This window comes from Hemiscyllium ocellatum, chromosome 2 (genome assembly GCF_020745735.1).
Source record: "Hemiscyllium ocellatum isolate sHemOce1 chromosome 2, sHemOce1.pat.X.cur, whole genome shotgun sequence".
In the NCBI taxonomy this organism is placed as follows: Eukaryota; Metazoa; Chordata; class Chondrichthyes; order Orectolobiformes; family Hemiscylliidae; genus Hemiscyllium; species Hemiscyllium ocellatum.
The window spans coordinates 114,443,543-114,468,020 of NC_083402.1; the positions used below are offsets into that span (position 1 = coordinate 114,443,543).

The 24,478-nt window shown below is 39.3% G+C and overlaps 1 protein-coding gene across 3 annotated transcripts in view; it reads left to right on the forward strand.

Annotated features, from left to right (window-relative positions):
• Positions 1-22,105, forward strand: part of LOC132824570 (phospholipid-transporting ATPase ABCA1-like) — a 164,586-nt gene extending 142,481 nt beyond the window's left edge. For all 3 annotated transcript variants that reach the window (XM_060839183.1, XM_060839182.1, XM_060839184.1), the window contains 13 exons: positions 1,337-1,452; positions 2,424-2,568; positions 4,788-4,911; positions 5,892-6,021; positions 6,580-6,700; positions 6,805-6,867; positions 7,633-7,739; positions 10,707-10,848; positions 12,522-12,656; positions 14,849-14,952; positions 17,045-17,137; positions 20,382-20,625; positions 21,094-22,105. In XM_060839183.1, the coding sequence (XP_060695166.1) occupies positions 1,337-1,452; positions 2,424-2,568; positions 4,788-4,911; positions 5,892-6,021; positions 6,580-6,700; positions 6,805-6,867; positions 7,633-7,739; positions 10,707-10,848; positions 12,522-12,656; positions 14,849-14,952; positions 17,045-17,137; positions 20,382-20,625; positions 21,094-21,234 (1,665 nt within the window). In that variant the 3' untranslated portion in view covers positions 21,235-22,105. The remainder of the gene's footprint in view (positions 1-1,336; positions 1,453-2,423; positions 2,569-4,787; positions 4,912-5,891; positions 6,022-6,579; positions 6,701-6,804; positions 6,868-7,632; positions 7,740-10,706; positions 10,849-12,521; positions 12,657-14,848; positions 14,953-17,044; positions 17,138-20,381; positions 20,626-21,093) is intronic.
• The last annotated feature ends 2,373 nt before the right edge of the window (positions 22,106-24,478 follow it).

Sequence of the window (24,478 nt, forward strand, 5' to 3'; positions counted from 1 at the left end):
TGAATAAAATTATTCTCATTCGCATTATGGATATGAATAGTTAATCCACTAATTGAAGTATTATGGTACTCAAGTAGCATATATTATCTATTTTGACGAATGAACTATGATTTATTTCCCCATGTTTGGTGAAAGCAGCTTAAACATTTCAGAAGTAAGGGAAAGCCACCAACCAAACCTTTGTCTTGCAACCCCTCTAGTTCAAGTGCCAATTGCCGTCAGGTTAATACTATCTTTTACATTTTGCTTCATGCTTCTGCAGTGCTTACTGCTGTGCTGACACATTTCTACAGCACACTGGTGTCCTCTAGTGTTGGGAATCAAGTAACGTCGAATCACAATCTACTGACTGCTATGTTAGATCAGGAACTAAGACAACACACTTGTGAATATTTTCCACTTTTGAAGTTCTCAGCAAGTGCTGACCATGTTACTTTGGAAAAAGTTTATATTTTGATTAGCAGAGTAAATGTACAGTTCAGTACATGTACTGGTGAAAGGAATTCTTTCTCCTAAATTTGAAGCATTTTGAGGTTCTTGGGAGCTAATATTCTTCATTTCTGGTTTTCAGAGCATTTTCAATTGGACATTTATAAAGAAGCTGAGGTGATTCTGAGCTGAGTGTCACAGACTCTGCATCCTTCAACAATATCTGAGATAAATTAGATTTGACTGGGCATTGGCTCAGAGGCGTAATTAAGATTGTTGATCTTAGGCCTACTTGTTGTCATCTTCTCAAGAGGAGATTGATTCAGAACAGGAATGTTATTCCAGCAAGTCCCCAACCCAAAGTTTCAGATGATTTCTTGTAGTGTTGTTTTTATATGGCAATAGACACCTCCTGCAGAGATGTCCTGGCACTAAGATGATTAGTCTTTACCAAGCACAACTAGCCTCATTCCTGATGAAGGGTTCCTGCCTGAAATGTCGATTTTCTGTTCCTTGAATGCTGCCTGACCTGCTGTGCTTTTCCTGCACCGCTCTAATCTTGACTCTGATCTCCAGCATCTGCAGTCCTCACTTTTACCTAGCTTCCTTTGTGCCAAGTATGAATCCAGCCAACTCAGAGCTTTCCCCGATTCTCAACTTTAATTTTGCTGAGGATTTTTGATGACATAGTCAAATGCTGTCCCATAATAGGATGGTCACTCTCCTGTTCCCTTGTGAATTTCGCTCTTTAGTCCATGTTTAGACCAAGGCTATAATGAAGTTAGGAGACCAGTGGTCTGAAAAAATCCAAACCGCTGCGTGTCACTTGACAGTACTGTTGCTAACTCCTTCCATTACTTTGCTGATAGTTGAGATTTGACCTCAATTTTATTTTGTTTCCTTACAGTGCAACTATGTGGTTCCTGCCACTCTGGTCATTGTTATATTTATCTGTTTCCAACAAAAATCATATGTGTCTTCCTCGAATCTGCCCGTGCTGGCTCTGCTTCTCTTCCTCTATGGGTAAGTCCATACTTTGTTTGTTATTGTGCTTGTCTGTAGTGCTTTTCTATTGGCAGGATGGAACAAAATGGCTGTAAAGCTTCAAAGTGACACTTCTCTTTTTTGGTCACTCTCAGTGGTTGATCTGTTTGGAGAAGGATATTGAGCTTATACTCCATTAGCACCAGGATCCCGCAGGTCCAATAGATTCCATTGGTGCTACTGTTTCTCTGGGAGTTATGTCTGAACAGAGTATGGAAAAACACCTCTGAGCAGAGTACCACAGCCGGATCATTAATGTAAATATAAAACTATTCCCAAGGAACACAGCTTTGCTTCATCTCATCACCATTTTTGTGACAGCTGCTGTGTCGGGATTTCACAGCTCCATTTCAGCCCTTTGCTGACAAACTCTATTCTCTGCTTGCTATCTCTTAGATTTCAAATTCGGTAATAGGAACAATGACAACATAGGACATGTAATCAGGGGAAATCATAAATATTTATAAATTTAAAAAGTTGCTGCTTCTTCAATGTTTCATTAGCCATCAAGGTTATGTCTAACTTTCTGACAGCAGTAAATGGTTCCCAGTGCTGTTTGATGGAAATGAATACACATACAGCACCATTCAGGTTCTCAGCTTGAATCATAGCATAGAATTTATTGCAATGCAGCCAAATGGGGGAACCACGTTGTCCACAGTAAAACCTAGAAACAGAATTAAAAGAAATAACCGGCAATAAATGTTGGTCTGGAAACCAAAGAACTCACTGCTTTTCTTCCAATTATACTGTGAGATCTTTTGCATCCACTTTAACAAGGATGACTGTAATCGTGTGCTTTCCTCAATATATCCTAGGTTTTGTGTTTGAGTCTTTGGATAGAGGATTGAACCCACCACCTGAGGAATTAGTAAAGCCAAGATGATATGGTTCACTTTATTGATCATGTAACTACTGTGCTTGTAACTAAAGCCTCTTTCTCCTTCCAGATGGTCCATCACACCTTTGATGTACCCAGCATCATTTGTGTTCAGGATCCCCAGCACTGCCTATGTGATACTAACCAGCGTTAATTTGTTCATTGGTATTAATGGCAGTGTGGCAACTTTCGTATTGGAGCTGTTTAGCAACAATGTAAGTTCTTAAAATTGTGCTGTGAATCAATTACAAAATGGGACCTTGCCAAGATGCTGACTGAATGCTTACTCTTAAGAAGAGAATTGCTTGAGATGATCAGAGAGAATATATCCATTGACAGTCATGTGCAATTTAACGATTGAAAAAAACTGATGTCAGATTTGGCTAAGCACAACTAGATAAGTTGCCATTTGAGAATTTGTGGATGCAATGTCAATTCTATCCTGAATGAGAAATGGCATGAACAAGTGTTGCATTATTCATCGTCTGAGCAAATTGTATCAAGGGTAATATAACACATTAGCACTTTACAGGTATGATAATGTACTATTACTGAGATCTGTTGCATGTGTATTGAGAAGACCACATGACATAGGAGTAGAAGTAGGCAAATTGGTCTATTGAGCCTGCTACACCTTTCATTTTGATCAAAATAATATGATCATCATCAAGTCCCTAGGGTAGGGCATTGTAAGACTAGGGGGCATACTTTTAAGGTGTGAGGAGAAAGATTTAAAAAAGACATGAGGGCCAACGTTTTGAACACAGTGTGATTCATGTGTGGAATGAATTTCGAGAGGAAGTGGTGGGTTAGGTACACCTACAACATTTAAAAGGCATTTAGGTAAGAACATGAATAAGAAATGTTTGGAGGAATGTAGACCAACCGCAGATAGGTGGGACTAGGTTAGTTTGGGATTATGGTTGGCATGGACTGGTTGGACCAAAGGGTCTATTTCCTTGCTGTACTCTATGACTTCACTTTCCTGCCTTGTTCTCTGACTGATTAAAAATATCTATCTCAGCCTTGAAAATGTTTAACAAATCCAGCCCATGCAGCCCTGTGTGGAAAAATATCCATAGATCCAATACCCTCTGAGACAATCTTATTTTCTTAAAAGAAATAGGGTAGAAATTCATAAGATAATTCACAATCTGTGGAGCTTGTAATTGGTTTAACAGATTATTGAGGGAGCAATATTGAAATTAGTCTATTGTGGTTTGTGGCAGTGGTTGTGAAGACTGCAGAGGGAGGAGTCGAGGTCAGAGGTGGCCAAGTCCACTTCATAATATCATAGGATGTAGAAGCAGAAGTAAGCCATTCAGCCCATTATGTCTCCTGTGCCAAAAAGTGCTGCAGTTCCAATTCACCTGTAGGTGTCTTCCACTCAGCCGTCTTAAATTTAACAAATGTAATAACAACTGGGACAAAACAAACTCGGGATCACTGGATTCAAAGTCCAGAGTGATAACCATTATGCTGTTGAACTTTCTAACTTTTCATCTCCAAGAGCAGTAGGTATGGATAGAACCATACAGATGGCAGTATAAAGCTTGTATTTGAGCCTGGTATTTTTCATTGAACAAAAGCTAGTCCATGGTCATACTCACATTGGATACAAGCAAGTGCTATTTGATTCTGTTGCTGTTCAATCTGAAAGTTACAAGTGTCACTCTTTCAATTCCAGTAATTTCCTAACAATTCAAGATCATTGCTTTGAATCTGATTGACTGAAACATTGCTTTGGGTTTAAGGAGATCTGATAAGTGTATGATGGTTTTGTCTGTCTATAGGAAAAAGTGCCAGTCAAGTCCTTCAGTTGAAATTTCTGAGACACTGGCTTTGAGGAAGTAAAATGTCGATTTATTACAATGATAACTTAGAGTCCAGAGGTTATACTCTGAGGAATTAAACAATCTGGTATTGTATTTCCTGTGATTTCAAATATTAAGGAGTGACTTAGTCAAAGGTTTAGTATATTACAAAGAACTGACAAGGAGATAGAAAATCAGTTTCTGTGAAGTGGGACATTTATGATTAGAGATCACAATCAAAAAATAGAGTCAGAGGTTTTCAGGAGTGAAATTAGGAAACACATCTACATAGAACGAGTGACACAAGTTTGGAACTACTTGCACAAATCAAAGTTGATATGACATTATTTTAGTTTTAAATTTGAGATAGATGGACTTTTATTACCTAAAGGTTTTAAAGGATATAGGAGGAATAAATACACAGTTAGATCACAGATCAACCATGACCTTATTGAAAGACAAAATACTCTTAAAGAGCAGGCTGACCTCTTTCTGTTCCCATGTTGCTATGTTCTGGCCCAGCAAATTAAAGTGGCAATGATAATTACTGACACTGAAATCAAACTTTTGTTCAGCAATTCTTCAAATCAATAAACCAGTTCTTTCTTGTTTTATTGCAGAAACTGAATAGCATTAACGAAGTCCTGAAATCTGTGTTCCTCATCTTTCCCCACTTCTGTTTGGGCCGTGGGTTGATTGACATGGTGAAAAATCAGGCCATGGCAGACGCCTTAGAACGATTTGGTGTGTAATAATTATTGGCTTGTCTTCTGAATTCCAAATGCATTTCATTTTGAGAAAATCTTTGCGTTGTTGTCTTTGCACTAATGTACCCATTTTCGGTTTTGGTCTAGTATTGAAGACCAGATTGTTTATGTTACAGAATGCAACATTCATCTAAAGTGATGTGAATTAGAGTAATTGGTACCCAATTAACTTTATTGCAGTAGGAAATGTTGTAAACTTGATGTTTAATGATATTCTAATTCGTGGATCACAAGTTGTGAATTTAAGATCTGTCAAGCCCAGCTGTTTAGTTTTGGGTAGGATTTGTGTGTGCGTGACCTAAACCAAAGCAGAAAGCAAAACATCTGCACTTTGGTCATACCAGCAATGACTCTGACAAGCTTTCACCCAAACCTCAACAGGAAGTATTCTTTTGATATCTGTAGTGACTGAAATTCAGAATAACTTTTTTTTTGAACTGCTGAGAACTGATGAGATGTATTAAGAGTTTGAAGCTTTTCGTTGCACTTGGTAAATTGGCATTATATTGGTGTCACGAAGAGAAAAAAGGACAATGTCTTATTACACTGGATTTCCACTATTCTTTGCATTTTGCTGAGGCTTCCCAATTCACATCAGATCCAAGATTCCCTGTATTTGTAGAGTGAGAATGTATACTTCTAGCAAGCACAATCCAAGAATTCCCATTAAAATGAAGTAGTTGTAGTGAGGGGGTGTCGCCCTACTTCTTTCCTTATTTTTCTCTGATTTGTGTTGGATGGCCCACTGAACCAGGAGAGGCTTTTGCCTTGGTATGATTTGCTTCCACTGTAGTGTTTATTTGTTTAGTGCTTGATTATGTGCATCTGTTCATTGAGTTCGACTGCTTAAGAGAGGGTGTGGCCTAAGTAAACTGAGCTACAGAAAGTGAAAGTATGCATTGTTATGGTTTTGGACTGCACTTCATGGGATCTCTCTCTCTCTCTCTCTTCCTGTAGGCGAGAATCGTTTTGTCTCCCCACTTTCCTGGGATCTAGTAGGAAGGAACCTGTTTGCTATGGCTGTGGAAGGAGTGGTTTTCTTTTTCATCACTGTTCTGATTCAGTACAGATTCTTTATAAAACCAAGGTAAAGATATCAGAATGTAATAGCATTCATCAAAGAAGGGTGGGAAGAGGCATGTATAAAGCATAAACGCCAACATTGGGTCAAATGATTTGTGTCTGTGTTGTAAAGTTCAGTGCAATTCTTCATATGTTACAAAGACACAGCACAGTATTGCCTCTTTCAGAGCTGCTCAATAAGCTATTACATTAAAGTAGGAATGGTTACTTTTATTGTTAATTAACTTTTTGGATCTGAGTTACCCTAATGTTGTAGCATATTAATCTCTGAATTCATGTAGTGCCTTATTATACAATACCTTGCAGCTGGTAAATTAATGTTCAAGTGTGGACTGTTTTGTCAGAAAATAGAAACCATTCAACACCAGAATATCTAAAAGCATTTGTTCTACATTTAGAGAATTTATTTGATGCACAAATGTGAGCAGCCAAAAGTAATAGGACATGAAGAACATTTTTTTCAATATTCCTATTCAATTAAAAAAATGACTGACACACTTTGTTGAGCATGGTATTAATGCACACACGAGAAGGTTAATGTATACTTATGTCCTCTGTTCAGGCCCACATCTGTAAAACTTCCAGTTCTAACTGATGAAGACGAGGATGTGGCCAAGGAAAGGCAGAGGGTCTTGAGTGGTGGATGTCAAAACGACATCCTGGAACTGAAAAGTCTGACAAAGGTGAGTTCTGAAAAGTAATTTTGATGAGTGAAGTAACACTGGGCTAACTCCCTCTTGCTGCTTTTGTGTGATGTGTCACATTAATATACATGCTTCTGTTACAGATTTACAGGATGAAAAGGAACCCTGCAGTGGACAGACTTTGTGTTGGAATCCCACCAGGAGAGGTAAGGAGGATTTAAAGGTGCTATTTATAGAATCATACAAGAATATAGAATCGCTCCGAAAGCTCGTGTGCTTCCAATTAAACCTGTTGGACTATAACCTGGTGTTGTGTGATTTTTTTTAACAATAAACAGAAGTGGCTTTTGAGTGGTAATATTTTTATTCTGACACAATTTGTAGCAGAAGACAATTATCAGAGTTTTATCTTACTGACAGAGGGACCTTCTATGGAAAACGTCCCCATTATAAGTTGGGAAGTGTCCTGATGTACATTTACATGAACTCCAGAAATACTTTCACAGAGAAAATGGTAGATCCAAACATTATAAACAGACTTAATTTTAAAGAAGATTTGAAGTTATTTGACTTTTTCCAGCCTCACAATGTCCCAAAGCACATTATGGCCAGTGAAGAATTTTTGCTGTTGTGATGTAGAAACATAGTGGCCAAATTGTACAAAAGTCCTCATCTGTGCCAATATGAAGATGAACAGATCATTCACTTTGGTGCCTTTGGTTTGAGGGATAGTGTTATAAACATATTTGCCAGAATATTTAAGGCATTGTCCTTTATTTTTCTCTTTGGGAGAGACAGGAAGTTAACTAAGCAATCACCTGCAAATTTTGGAACATTCTGTTAAAAGACTGACATATGTGAGGTATCAGGAATTGTGATTGAGCTATTTAACGGGTGCCCTTTTTGTCCAATCTTCAGTCGTTTTTTTGAAGTGAAGAAAGTATAAAATTCTGATGTTTCTCCCTTTGCAGTGTTTTGGGCTGCTTGGGGTGAATGGTGCTGGGAAAACAACCACCTTCAAAATGTTGACCGGAGATAGTTATGTGACAGGAGGAGAAGCTTTCCTTAATGGCTACAGGTAAGACATTGAGTGGTTCATCATATCTATGTGTGGTCACATATTTTCAGCTTTATTTTCATTTGGATAGAATCGTAGAAAATAGGAGCTGGAGTAGGCCATTCAGCCTTTTGAGCCTGTTCTATCATTCCTCATGATCCTGGCTGATCATCCAACTCGACAGCCTTTTCCCACTTCTCCCTCATACCTTTTTGATCCCTTTAGCCCCAAGTGCTTTATCAAACTTATTCTTGAAACCGTACAATGTTTTGGCCTCACCTGTTTGCTGTGATAGTAAATTCCACAGGCTCACCCTCTGGGTGAAGAATTTTCTCCTCATCTCAATCCTAAGTGGTTTAGCTCATTTTGTCAGACTATGATCTCCTGTCATCAGGAATATTCTTCCTGTATAAGTCCTGTCTAGTCCTGTTCAAATATATTAAGTAAAAACAGGGTAAAAACAATCAATGCAGATTCCGGAAACCAGATTCTAGATTAGAGTGGTGCTGGAAAAGCACAGCAGTTCAGACAGCATTCAAGGAGCAAGAAAATCGACGTTTTGGGCAAAAGCCCTTCATCAGGAATACAGGCAGAGTGCCTGAAGGGTGGAGAGATAAATGAGAGGAAGGTGGGGGTGGGGAGAAAGTAGCATAGAGTACAGTAGTTGAATGGGGGTGGGGATGAAGGTGATAGGTCGGGGTTGAGGGTGGGGCAAGGTAGCAAAGAGTACAATGGGTGGACGGGGGTGGGGATGAAGGTGATAGGTCGGGGATGAGGGTGGGGGACGGTAGCAAAGAGCACAATGGGTGGATGGGGGTGGGATGAAGGTGATAGGTCGGGGATGAGGGTGGGGGAAGGTAGCAAAGAGTACCATGGGTGGATGGGGGTGGGGATGAATGTATTAGGTTTCTATGAGATACCCCCTCATTTTTCTAAACTCCAGTGAATATAATCCTAACAGATTCAACCTCTCCTCATTTGTCAATCCTGCCATCCCAGGAATCAATCTCATAAACATTTGTTTTGCTCCATCAACAACTGAAAAAAGATGTTTTGTGAAAGAGACTAAAATTGCATTTAGTATTCCAGGTGTGGTTTCACCAAGACTGTATATAATTGCAGCAAGGCATCCCTGCTCCTGTACTCAAATCCTTTTGCTATGAAGGACAACATAGTATTTGCCTTCTTGACTACCTGCTGCACCTTCAGCAATCAGTGTATGAGGACACCAAAGTCTCATTGCACATTCTCCTCTCTCAATTTATAGCCATTCAGATAATAAACCGCCTTCCTGTTTTAGTGGATAATCTCACATTTGTCTACATTATAATACATCTGCCATGCACTTGCTTTTTCACTCAGCTTGTCCAAATCACACGGAAACATCTCTGCATCCTCCTCACAGTTCACTCTCCCACCCAACATTTACATCATATGGAGATATTACATTTAGCTCCCTCGTGTAAATCATTAAGTAAATCATGAATAGCTGGGGACCAGCATTAATCCCTGTGATACCCCCACAGGGTGTCTGCCTGCCATTTGGAAAAAGACCATTTATTCTTTCTGTTCCTTGTCTACCAATTAGTTTTCTATTCATTAAAAGTGCACAATTCCCAATCTCATATGTTTTAACTTTGTACAATAATCTCATGTGGGACATTGTCTAAAACCTTTGAAGCTCCAAATAAACCACATCCACTGATTCCCTCAATAAAATCTATGAAGTATATCCTTGAAGAATTCCAGTAGATTTATTAAGCATGGTTTCCCTTTTGTTAAACTATGTTGATTCTGTTCAATCCTGCCACTGTTTTCCAAGTGTTCAGTTTTAAACTTTAAAATGGATTCTAGCATTTTCCTTGCTATGATCTCAGGTTGACAGACCTATAATTCCTAAAGTTTTTTCTCTGCCTTCCTTTTTAAATAGAGGCCTTACATTAGCTATTCTGTAATCTGTAGAAACTGTTCCAGAGTCTAAAGAAACTTAGAAGATGACCGCTCATGTATCCAGTATCTCTTGTCTAAGTACTCTGGGATGTAGATTATCAGGCCCTGGGGATTTATTAGCTTTCAATCTCATCAATTTTCTCAATACCATTTCCTTATTAATACTGACTTCCTTCAATTCCTTCCTCACGCTAAACCCTGTGTTCCCAACATTTCCGGAATGTGACAACTAATTCAGAACTAAGCATGAACGGGAAAGTATAGGAAGAGGTCACTGATGCAGCAATTGCTAAGAAAGAAACTTATCACTTCAGTTTTTCAGTTGATCATTTGACACTAACTTAAATAGCAAAAATGAAAATGGAAAAAAATGTTCCCACATATCTTGTATGCTCTATTTTGCATATCTGCAGTATATCTTGATGGATGTAGCTAGATCTTCTTTTACTTATAGTTCCTGATTAAGTTTATTTGAAATGTTCAGTCATGTAGCAGGTCTCTGGAAAGATATTTCAAGCTGAAACTCTGTGTCAAACTAAGGAAATAACTTTGCCTCAAGTGAGACTTTATAGCAATGCATTTCCAATTATAATGGAAGCATTAATTTACCATTGGACAAAAAATATGGATGGAATGTAATTAAACTACTTACATAGCACACCTCAAATTAAGCATATATCAGCAGCAACTTAAAGCGAGATCAGCCAAGATGCGAACACAATTGAGATGGCAACATCAGTGTCAGTGATACCTCAAGGTCCTTAATAGATCCCCATGGTTTTAAACTGTTCTGAAGTTGCTGAAGAAGATTATCCTCTCAATATTTCCCTACAAGCCAGATTTGATATTTGGAAGATTGACTTTATAAGAGATTAGAAATTAATTCTCTTATTTTGGGAATCTGCAACCATTGAATTGTTCTTTTTTATCTTACATTTTCCAATTTAAGAAAAATCCAGAGTGAATCCTGGTTTGTGGCTGAAAGTTCAAAGATGTTTCACTAAATTAAAATGTGTTGGTTTGTTCTTTCTCTTGCAGTATTTTATCTAACATGCAAGAAGTCCACCAGAACATGGGTTACTGTCCTCAGTTTGATGCCATCAATGAGCTTCTTACTGGCCGGGAACATCTAGAGCTATATGGACTCCTGCGTGGAATTCCTGAGAAAGAGATTTGCAAGGTAAAATGGATAGCATAAAAGACACAAACAGTCTTCATTGTTGCAATCAATGTCATTTGGATATTCAAGGTGTCAGAAAGGTCAGCTGAGTCAACCATATTACAAAATGTTTTTACAGTGTGGAAACAAGTCATGGTACAGACTTGTATTTATGCTGTACACAAGCCTCCTCTTTATCTCATCTAATCAGTGTATCTTCTCTTTCTTTTTTCCTCATGAAGCCATCTAGACTTCCCCTAAAGTAATCCTGGCTGGTTGCCTCAACTACTCCACAGAGTAGTGGTTTTCATTTTCTAACCACATTCTGAACTCCACACATCCACATTTCTCAGCTGGATAGCAAATAGAAAGAAACAGCAAAACTTAATTTAAAGTGGAGATACAGTCTAACAGTAGGGCTGCTCAGTCTATTTGTGATCAACTACCTGTACCCAGATCAATGCTTCGAAGTGAAGGGAATGTTTGCATGACCTGTACTTCTTACTTTGTTATGACATGGCCTCATTCCAGTTTTCAAATCTCTACATGGCCATCCTAGCTCAGAACTCCACACTGGTTCAATTGTGGCCTTTTGAGTATTCATCATTTCACCACCCAAACCTGTGGTGGTATTTTCAACTGTTGCTGGTCATAAGCTTAGAAATTTGTCACCTAAACTGTACTAACTTTGTATTTCTCTTTCGCCTTTTAACATGCAGCAACCCCTTTGACCAAGTTTTTGGTTATCTGTCCCAGTTTCATAATAAGTGGCGCAATGTCTAATCATGGTTCATAATACTCTGTAAACCACTTTGGGCCATTTTATTATGTTAACGGAATATATTGTTTCTACATGGCTTTGTATCAAATACTGCTTGGTTACTCTTGCATATACCATCTTAGGGCGTTTTATGATATTAAAGGCAAATTGTTCAATTTGGCATGTACACAGGCTACATAAGATAACAGAGAGCATTTATACAGTGCCTTTAATATTGAAAAATAACCAAAGGTGCTTCACAGATGTGTAGTCAAAGAGTTGATACCAGTTCAGAGTAGGAGATATTGGGAGGGATGAATATATTTTTTAAAGAGAGCTGCCTTTAGCACAGGAATGCAATAGAAGTAATTCCAGAACATGTGCTCTAAATAGCTGAACGTGATGAATCTAGAGGTGAGTTAAAGGACTGACCAGAGGTCACAGTCAGATGAAAAGTGAGTGGGAGCGGACCGGGTTTGGGGACTAGTGGATATCACAGAGATAAGGAATGAAGAAGAGATTTTACATTTCAGGCCATAAGGTGTGTGGGAGCCAGTGTTGGTCAACAAGGACAGGGTTGATAGATCAATGGGATATAGGATAGGAAGGCAGAGAACTAGATTAACTGATGTTTACTGAGTTCAGAGGTTGAGAGGCCAGCCAGTAAATCTTGGAAAAATTAAGGCTGGGGTAATAAAGTCTAGGATTTCAGCAGCAGACAGACTGAAGTTTGGGTAGAGTTTGGCAGTGTCAGCGAGGTAGAAGCAGCACTCTTTGAGAATGATGTGTTGTTGGAACTCAAGAGGGTGAGAAGAACCGAGATTGCAAATAGAGATAGTTAGCAATTTAAGCAAAATTGTGCTCTGGGACTGTTTGTACTTTTCTTATGGTATCACTTCTATTTGTGATCATTGACAGTATTCCTTTCCATCAGGTTGCTGAATGGGGAATCCGAAAGCTGGGAATTATTCGATATGCAGATAAAAGGGCTGGCAACTACAGCGGTGGCAACAAGCGCAAACTCTCAACCGCTATGGCACTGCTTGGGGGTCCTCCTGTATTATTTCTGGTGAGTGTTTAACATGCTGTGCGTATACTCTGGCAAATTCTTGCACTGAATTTGGATCAAATGAGTGAAAGAAGAACATGGCAAGAAAAAAAACACACACTGTGCTTCACTGGGAATAAAAGAAGGTGTGATAGAATCACTGGGCCTCTTGTGTGATCAATTAAATCATTCCATCAAAGTGGCCTATTCGACTGAATAGTCTCTGAGCTGTCATTCCATCATCAGCAGCTGCAAAATTGTACTCAAACACAATGCATAACCTCATGGCCCAACATATCCCCCACTCTACCATTACATCAAGCTAGGGGATCAACGCTGGTTCAATGAAGGGTGCAGGAGAACACTCCAGGAGCAGCACCAGCATATCTTAACCTGACGAGGCTACAACACAGAACTACTTGCATGCCATACAGCATAGCAGCAAGTAATAGAGTTAATGATTGCACAACCAAGGGATTTTGTCTAAGTACTCGGAAAAATTATCTAAGGGGCAACTTTTTCATGCAGAGGATGGTGCTTGTATGGGATGAGCTGCGAGAGGAAAAATGGTGGAGGCTGATACAATACAGCATTTAAAAGGCATCTGGATGGGTCTATGAATAAGAAGGGTTTTGAGGGATATGGGCCGGGTGCTGGCAAATAGGACTAGATTAGGTTAGGATATCTGGTCAACATGGACAATTTGGACCAAAGGGTCTGTGTCCGTGCTGTACATCTCTATGACTCTATCACTCTGCAGTCCTGCCGCAATCTAATGGTGGTGGACATTAAACAACTCACAGGAGGAGGAAGCTCTACAAATAGCCCCATTATCAGCGAAGGGGAAGCTCAACAGATCAGTACAAAAGATTAAAAAGGCTGACGCATTTGCAACAATCTTCAGCTAGAAGCGCTGAGTGGATGATCCACTTGTTGAAACTGAACTTGACTAACCATATAAATACAGTAATTACTAGAGCAGGTTAGAGGCGAGGAATCCTGCAGTAGGTAACTCACCTCTCAACTCCACTAAGTTCCTGTCACATCATTTACAAGGCACAAGTCAGGAGTGTTATGGAATACTCCATACGTGTCTGCAACTCCAACAACAATCAGGATGCTTATCATCATCCAGAAAGGTCCACTGGATTGGCACACCATCCACATTCCACTCACTCCAACTCAGACGCTCAGCAGCAGCAATGTGTACCATCTACAAGACACAAAGGCTCCCTAAATAACACATCCCAATCCCACAAACTACAAATATCTAGAAGGCCAAGGACAGCAGATAGATGGAAACATCCATATCTGCAAGTTGCTCACCATCCTAGCTGAAAATACATCGCTTTCCTTCAGTGTTACTGGGTCAAAATCCTGGAATTCTCTCTCCATCAGAAGCGTGGATCTAACTACATCACATGGATTGCAGTAGTTCAAGAAGATATCTCACCATCATCTCCTCAAGGGAAATTAGAGATGAGCAATAAATGCTGGCCCAATGAGCATTCCTCTTAAGACTGAAGAGGTCATAACAGGCTCAAAATGTTAACCCTGTTTTAACGCCACAAATGCTGCCAGACCTGCTGAGTTTTCCAGCATTTTCTGGTTTTTATTGTCTACCATCCTTATACTAGTCAAAAGTGAGGACTGCAGATGTTGGAAACCAGAGTTTAGATCAGAGTGGTGCTGGAAAAACACAGCAAGTCAGGGAACATCCGAGGAGCAGAAAAATCGATGTTTCAGGCAAAAGCCCTTCATCAGGAATGGAAGGGCTTTTGCCCGAAACGTCGATTTTCCTGCTCATCGGATGTGGCCTGACCTGCTGTGCTTTTCCAGCACCACTCTGATCTAAACTACCATCCTTATCCTGCCTATGGATTACTGTGTCTTCAGACACAGAGCAATATGGATAACTCTAACCAAACTTTTAAATTGTCTAAGTAGCCACATAGTTCTTAGAGATTGGCAATCCGTACTGCTCTACAGTGGCACCAACATTCTGTGAATTATTTATTAAACAAGTCTTTTGTCCTCCAAATGTCACATGCATTGGATCTCCTGAAATCACCGTCTTACATATTTTAAGTATTCGTAGCCATAAATGAATTATTATTTTGCTAAATATCCTCAGTCTCTTTAGAATTAAGATAACAAATGTTTTGATCACTGTTTTAAATAGCATGCCTCTTTTTTTCTCAAACTGTTTTCAGGATGAACCCACAACAGGGATGGACCCAAAGGCTCGGAGATTTCTGTGGAACACAATTCTTAGTATTGTGAAAGAAGGGAGATCAGTGGTCTTGACGTCACACAGGTAAGTGAATGGAAACCTCCAGAGGTTTTGCATAGCCTATGAATTTGTTACAGTAGAAATGTTTGGCTTATGTCCTGAATACACTGATGTGCAAATCTATTCTTGCAGTGGGCGCTTTGGCATCGATCCAAGGCTGTCCATGGTATCCTCATGGCCAAATTCCAGGAGATAGAAAGGAATGAATTATGGATAAACAGTAAAACTGCACATTGAGAGAGGATGCTAGACGGTGAAGGTAGCAGTGACTATGACATTTTGTTTCGATCTCACTGCCTTTTCAATAACTAAAGGAGGCACTGTCTGGTTGGATTGTACTTGAAGCAATATATACATATTCATGTTAGCATGAAACAATTAAGGATTTGCAATCACAGCCCGTACAAATAAAGACATGAATCTTCCAAGGCAGTGATGCCTTAATAAAATTATTTGTACTTGCCAACCTCTACTCAGAGCTGAGAACATTGAGACTTTTAGAACTTTAGTGATCTTGTTCAGATACTTCCTAGAGGTTTATCATTGATACTGGCACAAGCAGCAGAAATATTTTAATGCAGGAAGAATCAAATTTATTGCTTGGTAAGGCAGAGACTAGAGTTTGAATCATGGAAGTAGGAACTATTCAGGACTATGAAGAAATTGTGCTTGAATGAGATATGACTAGCTGCTTGAACTGCCCAAAATAATCTGCTTAGTAGAGTGCATGGTAATGGATAATGGTTAGTACCATTTGTATCTTCTCTTATTTACATCCCAGAAAAGGTCATTTGGCCCAACTGGTCTCTGCTGGTTTTATACTCCACAGGGCCTCCAACCATGTTAATTCATTTAAATTATCAGCACATCCTTCAATTCCATTCTCCCTCATGTTTATCAATCTTTCTTTCAAATGCATCAACACAGGCTCAGTGACGCAATGTCAGTGATTGGAATTTTAGTTATTTCCTATTATTGTAGTATTAATTTTAGTAAAAATACTGATGAAACAATAACTTAATAGAACCACTGTCAGACACTAACTATTCAGATTGAAACACTGCATTTGAATTATGATAATGAAGTAGTATTGATTCAGAGTGAACACTATAAAGCACTTCTGATTGATTTTATAAATCAGCATTTTACTTTCTAACGTGTAATTCTTCAACAGCGTTGAATTATTTTTCTGAGGGGATGGATGGAGGAAAGCTACTTAATAACAAAGGGACTGAATAAACAGCTGGAATGGTTGCTGTTTCCCCATTAGTTTGTGGATTCCTTTGAGATCCATGTTAGGTGTGTTGAGTGGGTTTGATTGAATTGGAAGTAAGCTGATCAGAAACATTAGCTATGAATATGTTGACCCCTTGTCTTTTTACAAATTGCTCTGCAAAATATAGCTTTCAAGAATATAAAGAAATGGGAGTCTGGTTAGCTCATTTGGCCAGATGAGTAGCATATGGATCAGAGAGCAACATGACAGCATCGTTCCTGTTGCTGTTGAGGTAATCTCTGGGCCTGCCTCCTTATCCTACCCACATTAAAAATAATGTCACTGATGTGGTTTGGCAAATAATTGCTGAGATGATGACACAGTAATCTATGTTAACATATTTGTGTGTCCATACAATACATAAAAGATGTACACACAAATGTAGAGATATTCTTTATAAGCATTCATAATTTTAATCTGTCCATCATTGGGAGCTGTGCCATCTTTACCTGTCTTCCTTCTTTTCTTTTGAGATGCTCCTTAAAACCCTGCCAACCTTAAACCAAGTTTTTAATAGTCTGCCCAAATGTTTCCTTATGCTGGTCAATGTCATTTTTTTCTCTACAGCGCTCCTTTATTGAGAGTCTTGCTCTGTTAATTTGTTTTTAAATACAAATACAGGTTTCTTTATATCCAGATACTGTCCAACTGAGTTAAGTCTCAAGCAGACAGATGGAAACTTTCAGCAGGCACCAGATTTAGCGTCAATCTGCGTCATTCATGAATTCACTTCAGGACTTGGATTAAAAAAACAATGATTATGATGATAGCCTGGTACAAAATTTTAGGTTTGCATTGAGTGAGAAAAACTTGTGACCTTTAGTGTTTATTCCCTTACAGCATGGAAGAGTGTGAGGCTTTGTGTACTCGAATGGCCATAATGGTGAATGGCAAATTTCGATGTCTTGGCAGTGTGCAGCATCTCAAAAACAGGTAAGAGTACACAGGAGAAGCTAATACCTATTAGCTCTAAAGCTATCTGTGTATCAGGGATGGAACCCGTTCTTGTGCTGATGCTTACCCAAGGTATCATTTGCTTCTCACTTGGGAAAGGTGGCTTGTCAGAGTAGGGGAAAGCTGAAAATACTGTCAATATTCATCAGGGTAGGCAGTACCCTTTGGAGAGGTAAACAGACTTATAGGTCTGAGACTTTTCATCATATTGCTTGCATGAGAAAATAAATTTAACTTAATAGTTCTAAACATTGGAACTAAAGGTTATGAAGTTTGTGATTCCCATTTTATTTGAAGGTAGGGGAACAGTGGGTCTTGTAAAATAAAATGGTTGACTTGCCAACTCTCTTCCCACCTGTTCCCAATCTGTCATATTATGGCTGGTGGGCATTGTGTCTGCAGCTTCTTTAGGGTAAAAAGATGGGTTGAGGTTCCCTGTGTTCATTAAGGGCAATATCTGTCTCCAAGGAATCACACCTTGACTTTACCCCTGCACCACTTGCTTGCTGCGCTCTGCCAGTCTGGCCTGACCAAAATCCCACACTTGCCTAAAGTCTGGGATCCATTGTTTTGTTCTGGACTCTGCGTAGTTTCAGCAATGGCCACTATTTGATTCTGGCACTGCTGAAACAAGAATCAATCAGATTGGTTGGCATTTCGCTCTCCAGGGTGGGACTTCCTCCAACATACAGGCTAAAGTCCAAAATCTGATCCAATAAAGACAGGCCATCATCCACAGGCAGCCAGGTTTCTAGCCATTGATGTGTCTAGTCAGGGTAGGGATGGTGTGGGCATACTTTTATCCAATGTAAGTTTCATCCTCTGGATTGTTGGGAACATCAAGGACTTAAATTTAGCAATCACCTTAACAACAACAGCTATTGGAAATGTTTGCAGTTATACTCAATACCACTGGTTACATTTCCAAGTCTCCCAATAAGGAACATTTCCATGGCGATGTCTTAAAATGATAACTGACAGCACAGTTGCTCAGTGGTTAGCAATACTGCTTCACAGAGCCAGGGACCTGAGTTCAATTCCGGCCTCGGGCGACTGGCTGTGTGGAGTTTGCACATTCTCCCTTGTTCTGTGTGGATTTCCTCCGGGTGCTCCAGTTTCCTCCCACAGTCCAAAGATGTGCAGGCTAAGTGCTAACTTGCCCATAGTATTCAGGGATGTGTAGATTAGATGCATTTGTCATGAGAAATGTTGAATAATAGGGTAGGGAAATGGGTTTGGGTGGGATACTCCTCGCAGGGTTGATGTGGACCTATTTCCACACTGTAGGGATTCTATATAACATAGAACATTACAGCGCAGTACAGGCCCTTCAACCCTCAATGTTGCACCGCCCTTTCATACTAATCTGAAGCCCATCCCACCTACACTATTCCATGTACGTCCATATGCCTGTCCAATGACGACTTAAATGCACTTAAACTTGGCGAATCTACTACCGTTGCAGGCAAAGCATTCCATACCCTTACTATTCTCTGAGTAAAGAATCTACCTCTGACATCTGTCTTATACCTATCTCCCCTCACTTTAAAGTTGTGTCCCCTCGTGTTTGCTGTCCCCATACTTGGAAAAAGGCTCTCCCTGTCCACCCTATCTAACCCTCTGATTATCTTGTATGTCTCTATTAAGTCACCTCTCAACCACCTTCTCTCTAATGAGAACAGCCTCAAGGCCCTCAGCCTTTCCTCGTAAGACATTCCTTCCATACCAGGCAACATGCTAGTAAACCTCCTCTGCACCCTTTCCAAAGCTTCCATATCCTTTTTATAATGCGGTGACCAGAACTGGACACAATACTCCAAGTGTGGCCATACCAGAACTTTGTACAACTGCAGCATAACCTCCTAGTTCTGGAACTCAATCCCTCTATTGATAAAGCCCAAAACATTGTATGCCTTCTTAACAACTCTGTCAATCTGGGTGGCAACTTTCAGGGATCTGTGTACATGGACACTGAGATCTCTCTGCTCATCTGCAATCCCAAGAATCTTATCATTAGCCCAGTACTTTGCATTCCGATTACTCTGTCCAAAGTGTATCACCTCACACTTGTCCACATTAAACTCCATTTGCCACCTCTCAGCCCAGCTCTGCATCCTATCTATGTCTCTTTGCAACCTATTACATCCTTTGTCACTATCTACAACTCCACCGACCTTAGTGTCGTCCGCAAATTTTCTAACCCATCCTTCTAAGCCCTCATCCAAGTCATTTATAAAAATGACGAACAGCAGTGGACCCAACACCGACCCTTGCGGACACCAAGATGAACATGTTCCATCAACTACAACCCTCTGTTTTCTTTCAGCAGGAGAACTAAAAGTATCTTGTAGTGTGAAATGCCATTGCCTCTATATATAAAAATATTTTACCTGGAACATGATTTATTCATCATGGTGAAATGGACAATCCCACAAAATGGACTCAGCAAGTAATCCCAAAAGTTGTATTATTAGCATTATTACATGAGGTATCCAAGATGGCAGCAGAGTGGGGCTCCTGAGCCAGAGTTCTTCCACTCCATCCATTTATTTTGTTTTCCTCTCTTCAGTTTTTAATTACCTCCCATTCTCGGATAGCATCCGTGGCGGCATATTGAGCCAGCACAGACTCGATGGGAAGTCCAGTGGGCACTTTGTACACTTCTCACTGTACTCATGTATCCCTATACTTGAGTACATGTGACAATAAAATTTTATTCTAAGTCTAATTCTAATAAGGATTTTCCATCCAAGAAAATGCAAGTATTCCTGCATGTGGTGGAGGTGTTGCAAAATTCAAGAAAAAAAGTACCATCATGCAATGGCATTTCACACTGCAAAACAGTTCTATTTCTCCTGTTATCGTAGAATCCCTACAATGTGGAACTGGTCCTTCGGCCTAACAAGTAGCATGGTAGCAATGGGATGTTGGAACTGCAAGATTAAAATGTAAAATCTGTGCCAGATACAGCAAGGATAAGAAGTAAAGATCTCTCTCTTTCCTGCCCAAACAATGGGCCTTACCTTAGATTGCAATAGCATTCCAGGTTCTTAAGGCTAGGCTCTGTTTTAATGAGAGTCATCATTTGTGCACAGGCTTCAGACAGGAAGCATTCACAAAAGTCAGTGTTGAAAGGGTAAATCATAACAGACAGATGTGCAAATTGAACCGACGTGCTCCACGGTAATCAATTCATTAACAACGTCAATTTTTATTTTGGCAGATTTGGAGATGGCTATACGATAATTGTGAGGATAGTTGGTCCAAACCCAGATCTGAGTCCTGTGGAGCAGTTCTTCAAGCGGGCCTTTCCTGGCAGCATTCTCAAGGAGAAGCACCGCAATATGCTGCAGTACCAGCTGCCATCCTATCAATCCTCCTTATCAAGGATCTTTAGTATTCTCTCCAGCAACAAGGAGAAACTTCAAATTGAGGACTACTCTGTTTCACAAACCACACTAGACCAAGTAAGTGACAAGTTCATTGAACATTAAAGCAATTCTTGCATAACATCCCTGATGTGTATTGGTGGCCAGGGATTAAAATTATATTTAAAATTCTCACCCTTGCTCTCATTTCGCCCAGCTTCTCTCCTCCCTATTCTGTATCCTCCCCTAGCCTCAAGCTCCTTGAGATATCTCTGCTCCCGTCGACTATCTCCAATTTAATCATGCCACCATTAGTGGCTATGTTACTGCTGTCTAGGTGCTAAACTCTAGAAATCCTTAAGACTCTTGCCCACCTTAAAACCAACCTCATTGATCAAGAGTATGTTCATCTACTTAAAAACTCTTTGCATGTCTTGATATCATACTTTGTTTTAGTATTCTCTTGTAAAGCACCTTGCTGGATATTTTCATTACATTGAAGGCACTCTGTAAACGCAGGTTCTTGTTGCTTCCGTTCTCTAGCATTCATTATATATTTGTTTGCAGGTTTTTGTAAATTTTGCCAAGGACCAAAGTGACGATGACCTCTCAAAAGACATGTCTATTCAAAGAAATGAAACTGTCTTAGATGTTGCACTCCTGAATACATTTTTACATGACAACAGTGTGAAGGAAAGCTGTGTGTGAGCTGACAAACTGAATTTCAGACTGAAAAGGAGGTTTGATTCGTTCAGAATGGAAACTTCTCGAGGAGAAGGAAGAGAAAAACTGGACACCGAATACATGCCATTCAATGCAATCCAATGCAACAATTCCACTATCATATGACAAAATGGTGCCTCTGTTAGTTGTTGATGAGTACTAGAGGTTAAATGTAAAACTTGAATATCGTTGGTATTACAACATGACTTTGTGAAACTCTAGGGCTGTATTCAATACCATAAGTTATCACGGAATATCAGCAATGTGACAATCTTGCAGTTATTGATTAGTCGTGGCCAGTAATTGAGTAAGTAAATCAATAACTGACACATATATGTGTGTCAACACACTGTCCCGACTCACGTTGTGATTGAAATGTACCACAGTCTGGAGTTTTCAGAATACGTAACCAGAGTCTGGGCAGATTACATTTTAATAATCCGTGTGTGAGAGACTTGGTAATTTTTGAAATAAAAATTAATAAAGTAACATATTTATTTACTGATTGCCGGTGTAACCAGCTAAAAAAAAGGTGTTTACATAAGTATTGTATCCCAACTTATAAAGTGAATATCTACATCGGCGCGAGAGTTTTCTAATAGTCATGTTTAAAGCTCTATTTTGGCCGTTTCATTCCAAGCACTTTATACAGATGGTTCTGGAACTTTTTTTTTTAAACTGTAATATCAATTAATCATTATTAAAGTGAATGAAAATAATTGGCAAAGCTTGATGTCTAAAGGCTTGACATGTATAAATTAGTCATTTTTCTTACAGAAATGTTGCAATACCAAAAAAAAGTTTGTGAAAGTATTATTGTGTAAATGCATTTATATATTGTTTTGAGTTTCTCATGTGTTAAGTTAGGAAATAAAATTTTGATAACATTGAAGCGTTACGTTGTGTCATTAACCCCATTTCAGACAGAGCACACCAATCTACCTTTTAACTTAGTTCCTCACTGTCCAGAAAGAGGCCCAGTTTCTTTTGAACTTGTTGACAAAGTTGCTTTCAAGAATTGCCTGGTAATTTATTCTTCTCAGAGGAACCAGTTTAAAAAAAAACATGCTTCAGTTGTTTAGAAACTTGGGTCAAATCTCAACTAAACAGTGTTAGGGTGTTGCAACTCTGGAAGGATATATTGGCCTTGGAGAGGCTGGATATGACAGAATTGAGAACTAGAGGGCACTGACTCAAGATGTGTAGTGAAATAAAAATAAAAATGATACAAAGAAAATACTTTTTTGTTTTCACATGTTAAGTGGGATGCATTATCCAAAACCATGGTGGACGGGACTTTAATCGTAACTTTCAAATGGAAATTGACTGACTAATTATCTGGAGATTAAAAAGAACTTGCAGGATAATGGGGAAAAGGCAGAAGATTGGAATAAGCTGAGTTTCACTTGTAAAGAGTTGGCACAGATATGGTGAGCCGTTGGCATGCTTCTGTGCTGTAACCATGGGTGGTTAAGCCATTCAACTGTTTAGCTCTGCCATTCAATATGATCATGCCAATCCTTTATATAAATACCATTCTCTTGTTCTCTCCCCATACCCCTTAATACTTTTCAAAATCTAATAATGTACCGATCTCTTTTTTTCAATATGTTAAGTGACCTGGCCTCCACAGATTCACTAGCCTTTGAGGAAGAAATATTTCCTTCTATCAGTCCTAAATGGCCCACCTTATATCCTGAGACTGTGACCCCTGGTTCCAGACTCTCCAACCAGGGAAGACGTCCTACCATCATCTAGTCTGTCCAGCTCTTCTAAAATGTTATATATTTCAATCAGATTCCCTCCCTTTAAACCTTAGTGAATACAGGCCCAATCAAACCAGTCTCTCCTCATACAACAGTTCTGACATCAGGTATCAGCCTAGTGAACTTTTTAAGTTTATTTCAGCTGTTTCCATGATCCACAGTATCACAGGTACATGGGTTTGTATCTTGTTTGGTTTCTGATGACAGATGGAGAATAGAGCCTTAGTTATAAGAATTAAACAAATATTTTTCTGCACCTACCAGAAGCTATTTGCATTGACTGAGAGAATGCCTTTTGGTCCTAGACACACTCACAAGGGGAAACAGTGCTTCCACATCTACCCTGTCAAGTTTCCTAACAATCTTTATGTTTCAATAAGGTTGCCTCTCATTCTTCTAGACTCCAGTGATTACAGGCCCAACCTACTCAACCTTTCTTCCAAAGACAGTTCCTCCATACCTGCGATCAGCATAGTGAATATTTTTTGAACTGCTTTTAACGTTAGAATATTTTACCTCAGGTAAGGAGCTCAAAACTGCAATATTCTGTGATTTCTCTCGTGCATTGTATACTTGCAGCAAAACATCCATGTTTTTAACTCTATTCCCTTCAAAATAAAGGCCTTTTTTTTGCCTTTGTTATTTTCTATTGAACTTTTATGCTCACTTTTTGTGATGTATGCACAAGTACTCCCAAATTCTTGTGTGCTGCAATTTTCTGAAAATGTGTTGCTGGATTGTTGCGCCTTTCCAGCAACACATGTTCTGGAGTCCTAGTTCGAACCCTACCATGATAGATGATGGAATTTGAAATCAACAAAAATCTGGAATTAATAGTCTAATGATGACCATGAAACCATCAAATGATTGCCAGAAAAACCCATCTGGTTCACTAATGTCCTTCAGGGAAGGAAACTGCACCTTCACTTAGCCTGGAACACATATGACTCAGACTCAACAATGTGGTTTACTCTTAACTGCCCTCTGGGCACTTAGAGATGGGTAATAAATGCTGACCCAGCCAGTGACACCCTCATCCAGTGAATGAATAAAACAAACTTCCTCCATTTAAAGAATAGAGGAGCTGAATATTATTTATGCCAAAATGCATAATAGCACATTTTTCTATATCATATTTTAATCAGCCCACTCACTTAAGCTGTCTGTATCACTCTGCAGATTCTGTCATCTTCATCACTTGCCTTCTCACCTATTTTTTGTCATCCTCAAACTTGGCCCTATTCACTTTTCTCATCGAAATCATTAATAAACAGTAATTCATTGATCCATATGGTACTACACTTCTTACAGGTTACCAACCTGACAATGCCCACCTTATCCCAACTTTCTCTCTTCTGTGAGTGAGCTAATCCTTTATCAATGCTAATATACTATCTTGACATCAAAGGTTCTTATTAAGATGTGGTAACTCATCAAAAGCCTTCTGTAAGTCCAAATCTATT